This window comes from Hemitrygon akajei, chromosome 18 (assembly GCF_048418815.1).
Source record: "Hemitrygon akajei chromosome 18, sHemAka1.3, whole genome shotgun sequence".
NCBI lineage: Eukaryota > Metazoa > Chordata > Chondrichthyes > Myliobatiformes > Dasyatidae > Hemitrygon > Hemitrygon akajei.
In genome coordinates this window covers 34,218,806-34,238,847 of record NC_133141.1, presented here as the reverse complement: position 1 = coordinate 34,238,847, position 20,042 = coordinate 34,218,806, and the positions used below count along the sequence as shown (strand labels likewise).

The 20,042-nt window shown below is 41.0% G+C and overlaps 1 protein-coding gene across 4 annotated transcripts in view; it reads right to left on the bottom strand.

Annotated features, from left to right (window-relative positions):
• Positions 1-645: 645 nt before the first annotated feature.
• LOC140741294 (signal transducer and activator of transcription 5B-like) overlaps positions 646-20,042 on the bottom strand; it is a 159,659-nt gene continuing 140,262 nt past the window's right edge. For all 4 annotated transcript variants that reach the window (XM_073071332.1, XM_073071331.1, XM_073071333.1 and 1 more), the window contains 7 exons: positions 18,453-18,589; positions 14,003-14,149; positions 13,663-13,720; positions 11,111-11,242; positions 4,629-4,721; positions 3,230-3,313; positions 646-2,743 (listed from right to left, as the gene is read on the bottom strand). In XM_073071332.1, the coding sequence (XP_072927433.1) occupies positions 2,653-2,743; positions 3,230-3,313; positions 4,629-4,721; positions 11,111-11,242; positions 13,663-13,720; positions 14,003-14,149; positions 18,453-18,589 (742 nt within the window). In that variant the 3' untranslated portion in view covers positions 646-2,652. The remainder of the gene's footprint in view (positions 2,744-3,229; positions 3,314-4,628; positions 4,722-11,110; positions 11,243-13,662; positions 13,721-14,002; positions 14,150-18,452; positions 18,590-20,042) is intronic.

Below are 20,042 nucleotides of genomic sequence, written 5' to 3'. Positions count from 1 at the left end.
GTGTACATACTTTGGTTATAAATGTACTTTGAACTTCAGAATTTTTAAATTCTCTTGGTCCTTCTGTGACACCACTCTCCCCTTTCTCAATCTGTCTCCATCTCTGTAGACAAACTGTCTACCAACATCTTTATAAACCTACCGATTCCCCTGGCTATCTTGACTATACCTCTTACCAACCTGTCTCCTGTAAAAATGCCATTCCCTTTTCTCAATTCCTTCACCTCTGCCACATCTGTTCCCAGGATGAGGCTTTCCTTTCTAGGACATCAGAGACGTCCTCCCTCTCCTTCCTCCACCATCCACACTGCCCTCTTCCGCATCTCTTCCATTTCGTGCAAGTCTGCCCTCACCCCATCCTCCTGCCACCCTACCAGGGATAGGGTTCCTTTTGTCCTCACCTACCACCCTACCAGCCTCTGTGTCCAGCATATAATTCTCCAGAACTTCTGTCATCTCCAACAGGATCCCACCACCAAGCACATCTTTCCCTCCACCCCCCCCACTTTCTGCTTTCCTCAGGGATCGCTTCCTACATGACTCCCTTGTCCATTCATCCCTCCCCACTGATCTCCCTCCTGGGAGACGGGTATTTTTCTTCAATCTGCTCCAAGTAAACAATAAAATGAAACACATCACACTCTCCAGAATCTAGGAGTTTTATTCTTATTTTTTTCTTACAAGCTGGAAAGGTTTTCAGCAGTCACTTTGTAAGAATACATTTTCTGCTAAATGGTAAGAACAAATGGAGAAATAAGATAGTATGCTTTTGACCAATACAGAACACTATCTAAATACATCAACGTTTGAAGTGGAAAAATACCCTATACTATAGGATAAAGCCCCCAGGAGATTCCAATATATTTGGGAGTATGATAACATAGTATGTACAGTGGATTACAAAAACTGACACCACATCATATAACTACATCTATGGACAACATCGTTTCAGGCAGCCATTGTGAAGCAATGACCTATAAAGCAATGTAATATCACAAGCTGAACCAGTGACCAGCAGATTTCTTAGAAAACCGAGTCTGAAATAACTTAGAGAAGAGGGACAAGGGAATGCTCTCTTTGGAATGCTGCAAGTTGGGGCTGAATAGTGAAAAGTGAAAATGAACGTGTACCTGTTGGAATCAATGATTATTTATACAGAACAACTCCTCACAAGATTAGAAAGCTAGATAGACTTCATGATAGGATAAAGTGTATCGTGGAAAACAGGAAGAGCTAGAAATGTAATATTTTTGCTTCATTATATTCTTAATTTGTGTACAAACCAAGTTAACTCCAAATAAACTATTCAACCTCCGTACAAGGTTTATAATTTGCAATGGCAAAAAAAATTCCCGTAACGTGCTTCAATGTAAGTGTTCTTGCCCCAAACTGGCATTTTAAAATATTCTCTATATCATTGATTCCTATCAAAAGTTGTAAGTTTTATTTTTATTTGCTGAATAATGTGCAAAGCAGAAGTAGATTACATAGTAACCTCACACAAGTCAACTAAAAATTTGAGTTAGCGCGTTGTCATTCTCAATCGCTCCCCCACATCACAAATAGTTCTCCTGGACAACCACTGGTACTTGCATCCTGCACACACCAAAATCACGAACACTACTTATTAAAAAGACTATTGCTATTGCCACCGTAGAACAGTAGTCTTGTATAAAAACATTTGTCTTTGCTCCATCAATTGTATGTTTCTCCTTGTTAACTATCCAAACTTATTTTGAATTAATTGTATGTTTATCATCAATTAATCATAAGCATGCAATGATGTCCTTTACCTAATTAATTTGAAGTTAAAGCTTCTCTGTGCCATATGTGTTTGCCAATAGATAACGACTGTTCCAGATGCAAGATATTGATTTAGTATAGTTTATATTTCTAGTACTTCAATTAATTTGAATTGCGATCATTTGCATTCAAGAAGTAAAATTCTCACTTTGTGTTACTTATCTGATGTATTTGTTAGCTACATAAACGAATGAGACACTGGAGTAGGATATTCTGCTGGGCTTAATAAATGCTATAAAACAGCACATCAACCTGACTACATTAGCTGAAAATAAAAATCAATACATCTTGTTAAACTTATAGCAAGGAAACAACACATTTCACACTTTTCTGAGCATGTTGTATTAACTCATCATTACAAACTGTTGGAAATGAGTGAACTTTATTCTGGCCTAAACTCATCCAATATTTTATTAAATGATTTCTGAAAATATTGTCTTAAGCAGATTTAGGTGTACTAAATTTTCCATTCTAAGTAACTTTATGGTAAGTTTCTTTCCATTTAAAAGACACAAGGTGCCCAAACTTGCCAGCAGTGTTGTTCCAGCCACAGATTTGAACACGAGTACCTGCCCTCCACTGGTGTCTCCCCAAAGCAATGCAGTTAATATTCGGAGTGTGCCTGGTAACAGGGGGATCACCAATGAGAGATTTATCAAATGGCTTATTAACTGCTGGCTAAAATGCACTTAACAGTGAATCTCTAATTTGTACAGGAAAATGCATTATGGACTCAACAGAAATCTTAATTTGAAGCTCAAATCACTGACATAATTAGCCTTCCTTTAAACAAGAAGGCTCCTGTATAATTTGTGCTTGACAGCACTTGTTCCTAAACTCACTGATATCTCAAAACTCAGATGTATTTACAATATCCATTGGGTTTATGTTCAGAAGTGCACTCAGTTCCAAATCAGAAGGTGTAGGAAGGTTTTCAGCACTGAAAAGAGAACAAAAACAGGATGTGACAATGCTTTTGAAGTAAACATCATTTCCAGTTACAGATGTCCAGAAACATTATTTTTTATTAACTGTTGAATTCAATGAATAATCCTACTTCTATTTTACTAAGTTAAAGTTTGTTTAATCATGATTAAGTGCACTGAATTCCACGACACAGTGAGATCCTCACATACAGCAGGTATGGATATTTGAGTGGCACTACATAATAACAGAGATTGCATTTTTGATGGCATTCTGATCTCCTTGCAATGTGCATGAGTGAAAGAACATTGTATCCTGATGAGCTTTAAACCACAGTTGTAGACAATAGACATGTGAATAAAGAATCTTCAGTCCATTCATTCTTTTGAACAGGAATTGTACATTTTAGATAGAAACCTATTTAGAGTTTGGAGGGATAGAGAAGAGATTTTTAAAAATCTTAACCCCCACAAAAGGATCTAAACACATTTATCTTGCTTACCCTCTTACAAACTGATGATCTCCTTCATAATAGTTGTTCACCTCCATGTTACTTCCACTTTGAAATGGATTAATAAGATGACTTCTTCAAAGGAACAAAATTATTAGTCAGGCAGTGTCATAAGTATACCAGATGCATATGAATACTAAAATCCCAAAATATGAATGCAGAGCTTTAAAGAGAGAAAGTATAAACCCTGGTTTAATCGTGGATAGTCTGAACAGTATGCTAGCAGTGCAAGGATGACTTTAAGAATGTCATAGGCATATTAACAAGAGTAACACAGAAATCAATCTGCATTGCTTATGATATTCTGAACTCTTTCCAATATGCATGATCACCCGCCACTATAAGGGCATTACAGACTATAAGGGGTAACAATTTCAGACCCCTCTCCCACTGCACATTAATTAATGGACATCTACTGTATGTTAGAACTATTTACTTTGGGGTTGCAAATGTATGATAACTAATGGCATGCAATAGTAGTGGGAATAGCATGACAGTGTACAGTATGTTTGGTATTACATACTTAAGAATTTTTAATGAATAAAATATGTTTTAAAATAAAGTTGTATAAAATTTACAAGGTCAATGGAAGTGAAGTAAAAAGCTTTAATGCAATGATTACTGAAACAATGAGATTCAAAGAGCACTGAAAGAAGGGGCAGAGGTGCAAGGCTGATTTTGGAGCACAAGTCACTACACAGAACATTATGAAGCTGATTTCAGTAAGAAATTATGTTTTATTTAATGACTTGGAGGGCCTGGCATAAAAGGATCTGCATGAGGCCACTAGAAGGTCTGATACTTTTAAATTCTTTCACAGCACACCAGTACAAATCAGCATGGCAATTCCTCCGTCATTTGATTTCTGAACAGACAATAAACCAACCCATGAACACTACCTCTCTACTTTTTTTGCTATATTTTTGTTCCGTTTTGTTGTATAATCAGATGACAATAAGTTTAAACTTGATAGTTTTGCTACTGCAAAACAACAAATTTAACAACATATGCCAGTGATATTAACCCTGATTCCATATAAAACAAGCTCAAAGCCCAATTAAACTTGGGCCTTCTGCACAGTTAAGAATCTAGAGCTGTAAGCACCTGACTCAAACAGCTTGGCAGCAATGCAGATGGAAATCCCAGGCCACCAGAGAAACAGTTAAGTGAGAAGATGCCAAGTTTTAGTTTTCAGGAGCGCTGTAGTGTAGCCTTACTCCCAAACTCACACTGGAATCAGAGAATTTCATGCAGGATTGCATCAGAGCATCCAGTTGAATTTGTTACACTGACATCAGAGTTAAAATTACAAACTCCATAACACAATATAGGATTCTTAGTTGTAATTAAGGTCACAAATCAAAGTAAACATTTTAGAAAGCAAACTGACCCTTGAATTGCATTTGGAAAATCTTCATCCTGGTTCATGGCAATCATTATATCTGGAGACAATGGAATGGGAGGGGCAACTGGAGCGTCTCCCCTGTTAGAAAATAAGACAATTAGATTTTAAATAAAATTTTTAAATAACGCAGTTAATTTGTAACCAAAGGCAGCTGTTAAGTATACCTTGCTGAACTGTCATGAAAGATCAAATATTATCAGTACCAGTCACTTCCCTACACTACAACAGCAGTTGCACTTCAAAAGCAATACACAGGCTGCAAAATGCCCAGGGAGGCCTTCAAAAATTCATTAAAAGGCATTATATCATCTCTCACATTCCATTTATATTGTTTCCACCAAAAGTGATACCACTGCAATCTGTTCACTCTTTAAGTTGAATTTGGAGTAACAGCTGGCAGCAATATTGACAAAACTGCACAAGTGCAAAATTTCTCTGTGCAAAATCAACATTTAAGGCATATTTGTCACCTAGAAATTCTAATGCATCTAGATTGGAACGAAAAAGGTACTTTGCAACAATTTACTGGCAAAAAATGCTGCACAGACCTGGTTAGGTTTTTGGGGAAGGGCAGGGGAAATACAACTAGGGGATCACAAGGTGGGAGCTGGGCAAGGGTCCTTTTGGAGATCGAGGGTTGTTGGAGCTCTTTTTGCTGTGGGGAACTGTTTGAGAAGTGTTGTAAGCATTTCAGTCACTTTCCAGGCATAACAGCTTGGTAAGATGCGAGGAAATCTGCAGATGCTGGAAATTCAAGCAACACACACAAAATGCTGGTGGAACACAGCAGGCCAGGCAGCTTCTATAGGGAGAAGCACAGTCGACATTTCGGGCCGACACTGTTTCTCAGAACTGATCAACAATCGGCATCCCCAAATGGTTCAAGTCTTGCAATGCTTTAAATAAAGCACTGTTCAGGAAATTGCATCATCCTCTGTGGCACTGGGACAGAACTGGCCTGAGGGAAGTACACTGTGCAATGCAGTCATCTGGGATACAGAAGAGTCATGTTGTTTCAAGTGGCTCAAACTGACACAAAACTTAGAAATAGTTGCTACAAAATTTCACTAAGTGGGGGCAAGGGGGCGGGGTGCTGGGAAAAAGAGTACAAGAGAGATTTTAATTGAGAAAATGTTGTGAAATTGAATTTCCAGGCAGGCAAATCTGTCGCAACAGAGCTTTCCTGATCATGGCTTTTATTAGTAGACCACCCAGAATGAGTCAGAGGGAAAATAAACATGAGGTCATAACATGCAGTTCCACTTATTACATTTTACACTCTCTCTTCTGAAACTGTTAAAGGGTAGGTTAAATGTCATCTCATCTCATGTGACTGGATTATGAATGTCACAGAATGACATCAAGGCTTGGCTCAGTTATGCAGAGACGTGACTTAGAAATTATGACATACAACATATTTTAGGCCATAAGACATAGGACCAGAATTAGGCCATCTGTCCATCAATGGCTGATGGACCATGGCTGATCCTTTTTTTTTCTCCTCCTCAACCACAGTTCCCAGCCTTCTCCCCGTAATCTTTGATGCCATGTCCAATCAAGAACCTCTCAATCTCTGCCTTAAATACACCCAGCTGCATGTGGCAACAAATTCCACAAATTCACCACCCTTTGGCTAAAGAAATTTCTCCGCATCTGTTTTGAAAGGGGTCCCTCTATTCTGAGGCTGTGCCCTCTTGACCTAGACTCCCCCACCATGGGAAACATTCTTTCCATATCTACTCTGTCTAGGCCTTTCAACATTCAAAAGGTTTCAATGAGATCCCCTTTCACCCTTCTGAATTCCAGTGAGTACAGACCCAGAGCCATCAAACATTCCTCATATGATAACCCTTTCATTCCTGAAATCATCCTTGTGAATCTAACTTTCGTTAATGCCCCTCCTCCCCTTCTTACCCCATCCCTGATTTATTTAGTTTTTTTCCCCCCTTTCTTTCTCCCTCGGCCTCCTGTCCCATGATCCTTTCCCTTCTCCAGCTCTGTATCACTTTCGCCAATCACCTTTCCAGCTCTTAGCTTCACCCCACCCCCTCCGGTCTTCTCCTATCATTTCCCCCCTCTCCCTCCTACTTTCAAATCCCTTCCTATCTTTCCTTTTGGTCAGTCCTGACGAAGGGTCTCGGCCCGAAATGTCGACAGCGCTTCTCCCTATAGAAGCTGCCTGGCCTGCTGTGTTCCACCAGCATTTTGTGTGTGTTGCTTGAATTTCCAGCATCTGCAGATTTCCTCGTGTTTGTATTCCATCATCTAAATCATTTATATACAGCATAAAAAGTGGTCCCAACACTGACCTCTGTGAAACACTACTATTCCCTGATAGCCAACCAGAAAAGGATCCTCTTATTCTCACTTGCTGTCTCCTACCAATCAGTGAATGCTCTAACCATGTTAGTAACATTCCTGTAATAGCATGGGCTCTTAACTTGGTAAGCAGCCTCATATGTGGCACCTTGTCAAAGGCCTTCTGAAAGTCCAAATATACAACACCCACTGCATCCCCTTTATCTATCCTACTTGTAATCTCCTCAAAGAATTCCAACAGGTTCCTCAGACCGGATTTTCCCTGAAGGAAACCATGCTGACTTTGGACTATCTTGTCCTGTATCACCAAGTACTCCATCACCTTATCCTTAACAATTGACTCCAACATCTTCCCAACCACTGAGGTCAGGCTAACTGGTCTATAATTTCCTTTCTGCTGCCTTCCTCCTTTCTTAAGGAGTGGAGTGACATTTGCAATTTTTCAGTCCTCTGGCACCATGCCAGAGTCCAATGATTTTTGAAAGATCATTTCTAATGCCACTACAATCTCTAATGCTACCTCTTTCAGAACCCTAGGGTGCAGTTCCTCTGGTCCGGGTGACTCATGTACTTTTAGGTCTTTCAGCTTTTCGAGCACCTTCTCTCTAGCAATAGTAACTGCACCCACTACTCTTCCCTCACACACTACAACATCAGGCATACTGTTAGTGTCCTCCACGGTGAAGACTGCTGCAAAATACTAAATGTACTCATTTAGTTCATTAGCATCTCCTTGTCCCACGTTATTATTTCTGGTGGTCTTATGTCTACTCTCATTTTTTTAATTTTTAACATACTTGAAAAACTTTTACTATCCACTGTGATATTATTTGCTAGCTTGCTTTCATATTTCAACTTTTCCCTTCTAATGATTTTTAGTTGCTCTCTGTAGGTTTTCAAAAGCTTCCCAATCCTCTATCTTCACACTAATGTTTGCTTTGTTGTATGCCCTTTCTTTTGCTTTTGCAATAGCTTTGACTTCCCTTGTCAGCCACGGTTGCACTATTTTGCCATTTGAGTATTTCTTCATTTTTGGAATACACATGTCCTGCACCTTCTTCATTTTCCCCAGAAACACACACCATTGCTGCTCTGCTGACATCCCTGCCAGCATCTCCTTCCAATTTACTTTGGCCAACTCCTCTCTCATCCCACTGTAATTTCCTTTACTCCACTGAAATACTGTTAAATCAGACTTTACCCTCTCCCGATCGAATTTCAAGTTGAACTCAATCATATTGTGATCACTGGTTCCTAAGAGTTCTTTTACCTCAAGCTCCCTAATCGTCTTCGGTTCATTACATAACACCCAATCCAGTATAGCTGATCCCCTAGTAGGATCAATGACAAACTGCTCTAAAAAGCCATCTCTTAGGCATTCAACAAACTCACTCTCTTGAGATCCATTACCAACCTGATTTTCCCAATCTATCTGCATGTTGAAATCTCCCATGACTATCATAACATTGCCCTTTTGACACTCTTTTTCTATTTCCTGTTGTAATCTGTGGTCCACATCTCAGCCACAGTTGGAAGGCCTGTGGAACTGCCATCAGGGTCCTTTAACCCTCGCAGTTTCTTTACTCAACCCACAAGGATTCAACATCTCTCCGATCCTATGTCACATCTTTCTACTGATTTGATGCCATTCTTTACCAGTAGAGCCACACCTCCCCCTCTGCCTACCTTCCTATCCCTCCGATATAACGTGTAACTGTGGACATTCAGTTCCCAGCTACAACCATCCTTCAGCCACAATTCAGTGATGGCCACAACATCATACCTGGCAATTTTCTTTGCCAGTAGGCATCAGAACATTTATTTATTTCTTCTGGGTGAATGTAATTGCTACCATTTTCAAGTCAAATTGTGTCACTCGAGAAACTTGACAAGGCAGTCCTGGTCACACATCATCCTTGCACACTTGATGATTTCCACATTAGACTTGCATCAAATTGTCCGTATTTGAAGGAATGTCTACCTTTGGACACTTCCTGAGTAACTGGATGTATAAAGAAGTTACTCTGGGCTGTAGTTCCATTAGGGAAGTCCCATTACATACTTCCTCTTTGTTGACCTCCCACTCCGAGATTTTTTTGGCCCTCGGTTGCTGTCTGGCCATCAACACGCTCCATTCTAGACCCACTCAATTATGTCTGGGCCCTCAGTCCAGCTTCCTTTTGCATCTGACCACCTGGATGCTGCACACAAGGTGAGGCTTTGGGAGTTGGGTGCTCCTGAAGCTATCACAGTACATGAGTGAGGTAGATCAGCTGGTTGAATGCTGACAACAACTTTGCACTCAACATCCATAGACCTTGTGGATTTCAGGACAGCAGTCCTCATCGAGGGATCAGAAGTGGAAAGGGTAAGCAGTTTCAAATTCCTGGGTGTCAACATTTCTGAGGATCTATCTTGGGCCCAGCATATTGGTGCAATTACAAAATCGCTGACATGCCTTCATGAGGAGATTTGGTATGCCGTATATTTCTATAGATGCACTGTGGAGAGCATTTTAATTGGTTGCATCACCATCTGGTGTGGGGAGGCCACTACACAGGATCAGAAAAAGATGCAGAGGGTCGTAGACTCTGCCAGCTCCATCATGGGCACTAACCTCTCTACCACCAAGAACATCTTCAAGAGGCAATGCCTCAAGAAGCAGGCATCCATCTTTAAGGCCCTTACCACCCAGGACATACCCTATTCTCGTTACTACCATCAGGAAGGAGGTACGGGAGCCTGAAGACACACACAATGTTTCAGGAACAGTATCTTCCCCTCCACCATCAGACTCCAGAATGGTCCATGAATATTTTACTCTCTTTTTGCACTATTTAGCTTTCATATTTCTGTTTGCAGCATATAGTTTTTTATGTATTGCACTGTACTGCTGCTGCAAAATAATAGATTTCAAGACATTCGTCAGTGATAATAAATCTGGTTTTGATCAGTGGGGCTCCATGATTGAAACAGTTGTTAGTATGCTGTACACAACATATCTTTTAGAGTGCACATTTTCTAGGCAACATTCCTTCTAATTTTCTCACTAGCCTATTTCCAGCACAACTCACTGAATAACAAAGAGGACCACGAACCTTAATTGAGTTTAGCTCCAAAGGTCATTTATAGCACCAGTGAATGAGGTAACTCAATACTGTTAATAAAGCAGGAATCTATTTTTTGCCAAATGCCACTTTTACTAACCTGACAATTAAATATCCAACATGTAGCCTTCTATGTGTAAGATTAATATTAACCTTACAAAGCAACATTTCACTCCCAGATGAGCTCAATGCTTTTTATGCTTGCTTTGACTAACAGATCACGAAGGGATCTTCACAGACCCTGACGACCTTGTGATTTCAGTCTCTGGGGCCAACGTGAGAGCATCCTTCAGGAGTGTGAATCTACAGAAAGCATCTGACACAGATGGTGTACCTGTCCGAGTACTAAGGATCTGTGCTGTTCAACCAGCTGGAGTGTTTATGGACATCTTCAACCTAGTGTCAGCAGTCTGAGGTACCTACCTGCTTTATACCGGTGCCCAAGAACGTGGTAACTCACCTCAAAGACTATCATCCAGTAGCACTTACATCCACTGTGATGAAGTGCTTTGAGAGGTCGGTCATGAAGCATATCAATTCCTGCCTGATGAGTGACTTGGATCCTCTCCAATTTGCCTACCATCACAACAGGTCAACACAGTAAACTCATTACTGTGAGCCACTTTGGGTTGTCAGATACTGCAAGTCATGCATCACTTGCAGAACTGTGCCCAATTAGGAAAAATACTTCAAAAAGAGGAAGAGGATGACTGCATTGCATGACTGGTGTTTTGGGTAGGGAGTAGGGGTATGGGAAAAGAACCTGTTATGGAGGACAATCACTTAGTCCAAAAAGGAAAAATAACAATTAAGAAAATGATGAACACAAGAGATTCTGCAGATGCTGCAAATCTTCACACACAAAATGCTGGAGGAACCCAGCAAGGACTGATGAAGGGTCTTAGCTCGAAACATCAACTGCTTAGTCCCCTCCATAGCTGCTGCCTAATCTGCTGAGTTCCTCCAGCATTTTGTGTGTGTTGCTCTGAATTAAGAAAATGGCTGTGTTGTGGGAACAGGAGGTCAGTTGTTAACACTTACTTCTCATAGTTGATGTTGCTTGGGTTGCACGGGATCGGTTGCCATCTTGAGATATCAGGTGCAGTACACACAACAGATGGCTGAGCCACTGGTGAGGGCAGCATGGTTGGCACCACCATTTGTGTTTGTTCACTAGAACCAAGTTCAAAAACAATGAGCACGTTGTACACAAAGTGCATATGTGTAAAGTAGACTTGCGCTCAGCACAGGGAGAGGTGAGTTACAATGAGATACTGATCACACCTCAGCATTGACCACATCTGCTACATGTTTGTAAGTGAGGGAAAAAAGATTCACGCAGCCTTGAATTATTTACATCCATTCATTTCTTATATAAAAATCCACCTTTATTCTTCTACATAGTGACTATCAAGATGTGATGCATGAACTTCATTTATTCATGCAAATGATCTTACAGTAAGCTAACAAGTTAGACCTCAAGGGTTATGTTGTCTGTAAAACATATATGCAGATTAGGGAAATGAATACGTTGCTGAGAAGTATGGGGAAGGGTTACATTGTCTATAACACTACAGTGGGGTCAGGCTCTATCTGAACCAATGTTTTAGCTAAGACCTCTCATCTACAGTAGCTCACTAAATTGGGCGGCACAGTATTGTGACTCTATTACAACGCCAGCAATCAGACTTCAATCCCCACTGCTGTCTGAAAGGAGGCTGGACATTCTCCCTGTGGCCATGTGCATTTCCTTTGAGTGTCCGGTCTCTTCCCACATTCCAAAGACATACAGGTTAGGGTTAGTGAGTAGTGGGCGTGCTACCTTGGCATCGGAAACATGGTGATACTTGTAGGCTGCTTCCAGCACATCCTTGGACTGTGTTGGTTGTTGATGCAAATGACACAATTCACAGTATGTTTCCCTGAACCAATCTTTAGCTTTATAATATACCACCCCAACAGTTGGGAAAGGGGATCCACAACAGCCTAGAAAGTTGTCAGAACTCTTGAGTTTGTTTGGGGGAAGGAGGGGCAGGGTTGTGGAACAAGAAGGTTGGTGTAGAGTTAGACATTCTCTGCCAATAAAAGATGGGTTAAGATTGGAATCAAGTTAAGGCAAATCTGCCAAAGTGGAAACTGGAGGGCAGTTACTGGAGACAGATGTTGTTATTCACTGTGTCAAAGGTTGCAGAAGCTTTGAGAAGAGATAGTCTATCAACTTTACAGTTATAGAGTAATTTTGCTTAGGATTATTGTAATGATGTGGTAAAGATTAGAACCTGTTGTTTGGAAAGATTCAAAATTGGCTTGTAGCAATAATGGATATAAATGGTGGCATTGTAGTTAAATTTCTGGACTTAGCAATGAAGAGTTTTAATGTTCAAATTCCACAACAGCAGGTGGGTATTTAGACTAATTAGGGAGACTTTGGAATTTTTAAAAACAAAAATTTAGTACTCCAGAAAAAAAAGATCATCAAGTGAACAGATATTGCAAAACTGCAACATATGTCCTCCAGGGAAGGATGTTTGTTGTCCTCATCTGTTCCACCTGCAATTGCAGACCTACAGCAATTTGGTTGCTGAGCAAGTCACTCAGTTCAAGGGCAGCTAGGGTTGGACATTAAATGCAGACCTTATCAGCTACAATCACGTCCCAAACACATGTGAGGGATTTGGAGACAGAGTACTGGTTTGCAAGACCAAAAGCATTGAGAGAAGGTCTTTTGATTGAGAGTAATGATAGAAAGGAGGGGGCAGCATTCAAAGAGAAGGAACAATTTATAGTAACATTGAGCATTGAGCCCTTGGAGGGAAGTTTAAGTGACTGGCAACTGAATGGTAATTTGGAGAAAGAGTCCAAGAAGTGGATTTCATTTATGAAATAAGATGGAAGATCAGAAAAAGCAGCTGAATAATTGTATCTCTTCTATGAGCTCATTGTTGGAGGCAAGGGAAAAGAGTTTGAAGGGGGCTTGATGCAGTGAAAACAAGCTGCTTTTGTCTTTCCTCCCTGGAAAGACTTGGGAGTAGTGAACAACTGTAGCAAAGGAAACCAAAGTGTCTATCAGGGTGGATCAAACTTGGAGACAATGTAAATTACTGGCCTGGCATGTATTTGATCAGCTTATCAAAAGCAAAAGTAAAGCAGTGGCTTAGTAAATCAACAATATCATTAATGGAGATCCAAAGGTCAGACAGCTATATGAATCGGGGGAAGAGTTTATTCTGGGTGTAAACAAGAAAGCAGAGTTGGAAGCTGGTGGAGGTACATGGGGAGTGAAGGATTAATGAAGTGATTGGAAATTATTTGCAGTAAGACCCCTGTAAAAGGCTCAGTGTAAATATTGGGAATTCAATGGAGGTGGCACATTGCAAAGCTCCTTGACATTAAGTGAACATAACAGATTAAATATTTTGGTAAGTGTAGCCATGATTTCTCAATATAATCTCTGAATAGGTGATGTTCCCTGCCAGTAGCGTGGACTCAAAAATAAGCAGCATTATGGTCTGTTCATGCTTTCTAATTAGGTGTACTTTGTTCACTAAATTTAGCAAAGAAGAAAATCAGGACCATGGCAACTGTGTTCTTACCCATTCACTGTAGTCTTTACACCAGCATGGAGATAGCCATCTTTTCCCTTTGCTTCCTCTGAGGAGAAAGAATAAAGACAAACCAAGTTTCTTCATTAATATTCTCCTAATATTTTTTCAGAAACCAAGAAAACATGGTGATAATATTTGCATAGACGACTTTAAGCTGTACTAAGAGGACAAAGGTTCTTCTCAATTAATTCAGGATGAAAGGAATAGCAGCAGCTCCACCATCCATTTGTGTGTTTTCAAAAATGGAATTAAATTATGAAACCACTGTAGATTATTTTGTTCTTTGTGGTCCATACATGCTTAGATTGACACATTTCTCAATACCTACTTGTGTAATACTTCTTGAAAGTTTCATCTTTGGGCCTGTTGGGAAACAGGTAAAGCAGACGTTCAATATCTCGGACACGGTCTCCCAGCGATCGAATGGTTAAATCCTTTGTCGTGAAAGGCTGTACGTTGAACACCTGTCTGCCTCCTGCAGCATGAAAGAGGAATAATCAGTCAAGGTCAAACAAAGCACTCAAGGGAATCTTAGAAATTTACAGCATAGAAGATAGCCATATGGTCCATTTTTTCATGTTGGCCAAAAGAGATCTATTTGGGTTCCGGCCACTTCCCAACTCTTGGTCTGTAGTCCTGTAATTTGCAGCACTTTAGGTCTTTTTAAACTGTGGTATTGCATGCCTCCACTTTCCTTTCAGACAGTGTTCCAGGTCACCACCACTCTTGGGGTAAAAAAAAATCTTTCTTCAACTCCTTACTAATCTTTCTATCAACTAACTGAAATAACCACGAAAGATAGAGGTAATTTCTGTTCACCTATCTCAGTTTCTCATTGTTTTATAAACCTGAATAAAATTTCCACTCAGTTGCCTTTATTCTAAGAAAAACTCCAAACTGGCAATTCTGCTCGTAAATATAATTCTCCAGCCTAGGCTCCTTCCTTGTAAATCTCTTCTGCACCCTTTCTAGTGCTGTCACATGCTGTCTTAGGTGTAGAGCTTGGCTGCCCATTAACAGACAGACAGACATACTTTATTGATCCCGAGGGAAATTGGGTTTCGTTACAGTCGCACCAACCAAGAACAGTGTAGAAATATAGCAATATAAAACCATAAATAATTAAATAATAATAAGTAAATTATTCCAAGTGGAAATAAGTCCAGGACCAGCCTATTGGCTCAGGGTGTCTGACACTCCGAGGGAGGAGTTGTAAAGTTTGATGGCCACAGGCAGGAATGACTTCCTATGACGCTCCGTGTTACATCTCGGTGGAATGAGTCTCTGGCTGAATGTACTCCTGTGCCTAACCAGTACATTATGAAGTGGATAGGAGACATTGTCCAAGATGGCATGCAACTTGGACAGCATCCTCTTTTCAGACACCACCGTCAGAGAGTCCAGTTCCACCCCCACAATATCACTGGCCTTACGAATGAGCTTGTTAATTCTGTTGGTGTCTGCTACCCTCAGCCTGCTGCCCCAGCGCACAACAGCAAACATGATAGCACTGGCCGCCTCAGACTCGTAGAACATCCTCAGCATCATCCAGCAGATGTTAAAGGACCTCAGTCTCCTCAGGAAATAGAGACGGCTCTGACCCTTCTTGTAGACAGCCTCAGTGTTCTTTGACCAGTCCAGTTTATTGTCAATTCGTATCCCCAGGTATTTGTAATCCTCCACCATGTCCACACTGACCCCTTGGATGGAAACAGAGGTCACCAGTGCCTTAGCCCTCCTCAGGTCCACCACCAGCTCCTTAGTCTTTTTCACATTAAGCTGCAGATGATTCTGCTCACACCATGTGACAAAGTTTCCCACCGTAGCCCTGTACTCAGCCTCATCTCCCTTGCTGATGCATCCAACTATGGCAGAGTCATCAGAAAACTTCTGAAGATGGCAAGACTCTGTGTTGTAGTTGAAGTCCGAGGTGTAGATGGTGAAGAGAAAGGGAGACAGGACAGTCCCCTGTGGAGCCCCAGTGCTGCTGACCACTCTGTCTGACACACAGTGTTGCAAGTGCACGTACTATGGTCTGCCAGTCAGGTAATCAATAATCCATGACACCAGGGAAGCATCCACCTGCATCACTGTCAGCTTCTCACCCAGCAGAGCACGGAGGATGGTGTTGAACGCACTGGAGAAGTCAAAAAACATGACCCTCACAGTGCTCGCCGGCTGGTCCAGGCAGGCGTAGACACGGTTCAGCAGGTAGACGGTGGCATACTCAACTCCTAGTCGGGGCTGATAGGCGAACTGGAGGGGGTCTAATTGTGGCCTAACCATATGCCGGAGCTGCTCTAGAACATCTCTCCAGGGTCTTCATGATGTGGGAGGTCAATGCCACCGGTCCGTAGTCATTGGAGCCACTGGGGCGCGGCGTCTTCGGTACAGGGACAAGGCAGGACGTCTTCCACAGCACAGGAACCCTCTGGAGACTCAGGCTCAGGTTGAAGACATGGTGAAGTACTCCACATAGCTGGGAGGCACAGCACTTGGATTGGAGCCATTGGATTTGAGTTGGGTGTATACTCAACTAAAGCATACCAGCTCAGGTTGGTTTGGGCCCAGGTCAGGATAATTTGTTCACTGTTACTGCTTTTGATCAATAGCAGTGTTGTTATAGCGCTCTACAGCCCATTTAGTTCATGCCGACCTTCTGCCTAGTCCCATCTACCTGCATGTGGACCACATCCCTCCTTACCCCTCCCATCCATGTACCTATCCAAACCTCTCCTAAATGTTAAACTCACATCTTCTACCACTTACGCTGGCAGCTTGTTCTACACTTGCAGCACCCTCTGAGTGAAGATGTTCCCCATCAGGTTCCCCTTAAATATTTCACCTTTCACCTTAAACTTATGATCTCTAGTTCTACTCTCACCCAATCTGGGGGGAAAGCCTGCATGCATTCATCCTATCTACACTCCTCCTTATTTTGTATACCACTATCAAATCTCTCCTTATTCCCTGGTGCTCCAAGGAATAAAGTCCTAACCTATTCAACCTTTCCCTATAACGCAGGTCCTCAGGTCACAGCAACATCCGTGTGCATTTTCTCTGGATTTGTTCAAGCCTACTAACATCTTCCCTGTAGGTGGTTGATCAGAACTGTACACAGAAATCTAAATTAGGTCTCACCAACATCTTGACCAACTGCAACATAACATCCCAACTCCTGTACTCAGCTAATCTTTGTGCCCACCTTCTTCTGGGTCAAGTAGAGGACAGAGAAAGTACTTGAGCTCAGATTGGCAGTAGCTGGATTTTAATTTTATACCCAAACAGACCTTCAGAATGGTGATCAGAACATTACACAATGCTCCATCTATGACCTAAAAGAGGGAATAAAAGTTCCAGATATACTCAGTACAGTTTAAACTTGGTGAAACATCACGGTCAGCCAAAACAGCAACAAAAAAAAATCAATAATCTGGAACAGAAATAAAACCAAATTTAAAACAAAGGAGCTTGAATTTAAAATCTAAAACATTCACTCAGCTGATGTCTACAAAACATTTTCTTCTGCACACCTTGGTAACCTACCACCCCGTGGGGAAGAATCTGATCTTCATTTGAAGTTAGAGAATGTTACTGTAAAACTCTCACCATAGCATCCAATAAAGGGAAAGTGCTGGAAACACTCAACAAATAAGACAGCAACAGTGACAAGAAACATAGAACATTACAGCACAGTACATGCCCTTTAGTCCATGATGCTGTGCTGACCTTTTAACCTACTCTGATTAGTCTGAACGAACGAACACACACACACACACACACACACACACACACACACACACACACACACACACACACACACACACACACACACACACACACACACACACACACACACACACACCCCCCCCCCCCCCCCCCCCCCCCAGCCGATTTTCTATCATCCATGTGCCTATCTAATATATCTGGGTCTACCACCACCCTTGGCAGCACATTCCACACATCCACGACTCTCTGTGTAAAAAGTTACCTCTGACATACCCCCTATACTTCCCTCCAATCACCTTAAAATTATGCTCCCTTGTGTTAGCCATTTTCGCTCTCGGAAAAAGGCTCAGGCTGTCCACTCTATCTGTGCCTCTTATTATCTTGTACACCTCTATCAAGTCGCCTCTCATCCTCCTTCGCTGCAAGGAGAAAAGCCCCAGCTTGTTCAACCTTTCCTCATAAGATATGCTCTCTAATCCAGACAGCATCCTGGTAAATCTCATCCACACCCTCTCTAAAGCTTCTACATCCTTCCTATAATGGGGCAACCAAAACTGAACACAATATTCCAAGAGTGGTCTAACTGGATTTTATAGAGCTGCAACATTACCTCACAGCTTTTGAACATCTCAGGTTTTCATCAGAACTGGCTAGTTCTGACACAGATTGGAAAAGCTGGTTTATTTATACATAGCAAATATTCACCTTAGTGACTGTAATGGCATTACACATCTCATGAATATTTGATATATTATTACTTTAAATCAATTTTTTTTTATTGAAATCCATGTTCTTCCCATGGCTTCTAATTTAATTAGAAATGGGCAGTTCAAAAGAACCAAATTAAATCAAATCAGAGAGAGCATACAATAATTAGTTTGGATTTATTTGGAGACCATCACATAAAGAACTCAGTAATACATAGTACATCAAGCTTTAGGATACGTATGTATAAAATCTCTTAGTTCTATAGAAATGTTTACATTCTCAAAAGAAAAAATTGTTAAATGAAGCCTTTAAGCATTGCAAGAAGTAAAGAATAGGGTTACCCTTATCAGAATTGTCAATCCATGCTATTGTAATCCCTCCAATCTCAGAGTCACTGAAGCGAAGGAGAAAGGTCCCATTCACCTGTTGATTGAGTAGTCTGAGGGCATACTGCTTGCTTACAAAACCAAGGATCAACCTGTAAATAGGGAGGATCAGCTCTTATGCAAATTCCTGCTGGAGATCAGTGCAATAGAAAAATCCTTGAGCTGGGAATCCTTCATTATTTTACCATACTAGTTTACAACATTGCACACACATTGAAAAGAAACAATAGTCCCACAATTACATAACTTGTACTGTTTCTACATTTAAATATCAGCAGCAGAACCAAACAGTATTTACACTTGTTGCATCCATGGCTAATGGTTTTTGAAATTTGCCAGAAACTTTACTTCACCAATTTTCAATGTCAATAATTAAGTTAGAGCCCCTAAATTACAATCAAGCTTTTCAAGAACAAAGGTAGCACAGAGTAGTGGAAGTTTGGTGCTCTCTTCTGCAAACATAATATTAAATCTGAGATTGATATATATTTTTTCATTCAGCCATAAAATTAAGGCAGAAGATGCAAAGTTAGACGAATAGATGCATGATCTCACTGAATGGTGAAGCAGAAAACTCTCCCTTTTTAATGAAAGAGTCCAACAATTTCCCCTTTGATACTCAACAGATTTCTCATGAATGAATCCCCCAAAATCAGTATCTCTTGACCAGAAAACCAAATGAACCACCTCAAGCATCACAGCTACTGGTAAGGGGCTGAGTATTCTATGGTTAGTAACTCACCTTGTGACACCTGGAAGCTTTTCCCTCACCTACAAGACTCAAGTTAGGAGTGTGGTGAAATCTGCCTACCAAGGGCAGCTCCAACGCCACTGAAGAAGCTTGATGCCAGTTTGGATAAAGCAAACAGCTTGTTTAGTACTGCACACCACCTGAGCATTCATTCCTCCACCTCCAGTGGACAGGTGGTGGCAGTGTGTATCATCCAATTACTGACCAAACCTGTGACTGTTACTACTTGGAACAAGGAACAAGAGACATGTAGGAATACTACCAAATACACCTTCCTTAAGTCATGCATCATCCAGACTTGGAAACACATAGGCTGCTGTTTAATCTTCACTGTGTCTAAATCCTGAAACTCTTAAGCTTAGAGCACAGGGGAGTTTGTTTACCACACAACTGCAGCAGTTCTGGATGGCAGCTCATTTTCTCAAATCATTTATGGATGGACATTAAACAGTGGCCTTACTGGCAAAGCACATGTCCTGAGAATGAGAGCACAAACATGCTTAAGGAGCTAAATGGCCTTAGATTTATTATCACTATTTCTCTACAATGTTGCATTTATTATGTTTAATTCAGTTTTAAATTCTTTAACGAGCTGATCTTTATCAGGCTAGATTATGGTGTGCTGTGACGTGTGTAGTTTTGGGCTCCATATTTAAGAAAGGATGTGCTGACATTGGAGAGGATTCAGAGAAGATTCACTAGAATGACTCCAGGAATGAGAGGGTTAACATATGAGGAATGTTTGACCGCTCTTGGACTGTACTCCTTGGAGTTTAGAAGAATGTGAAACATAG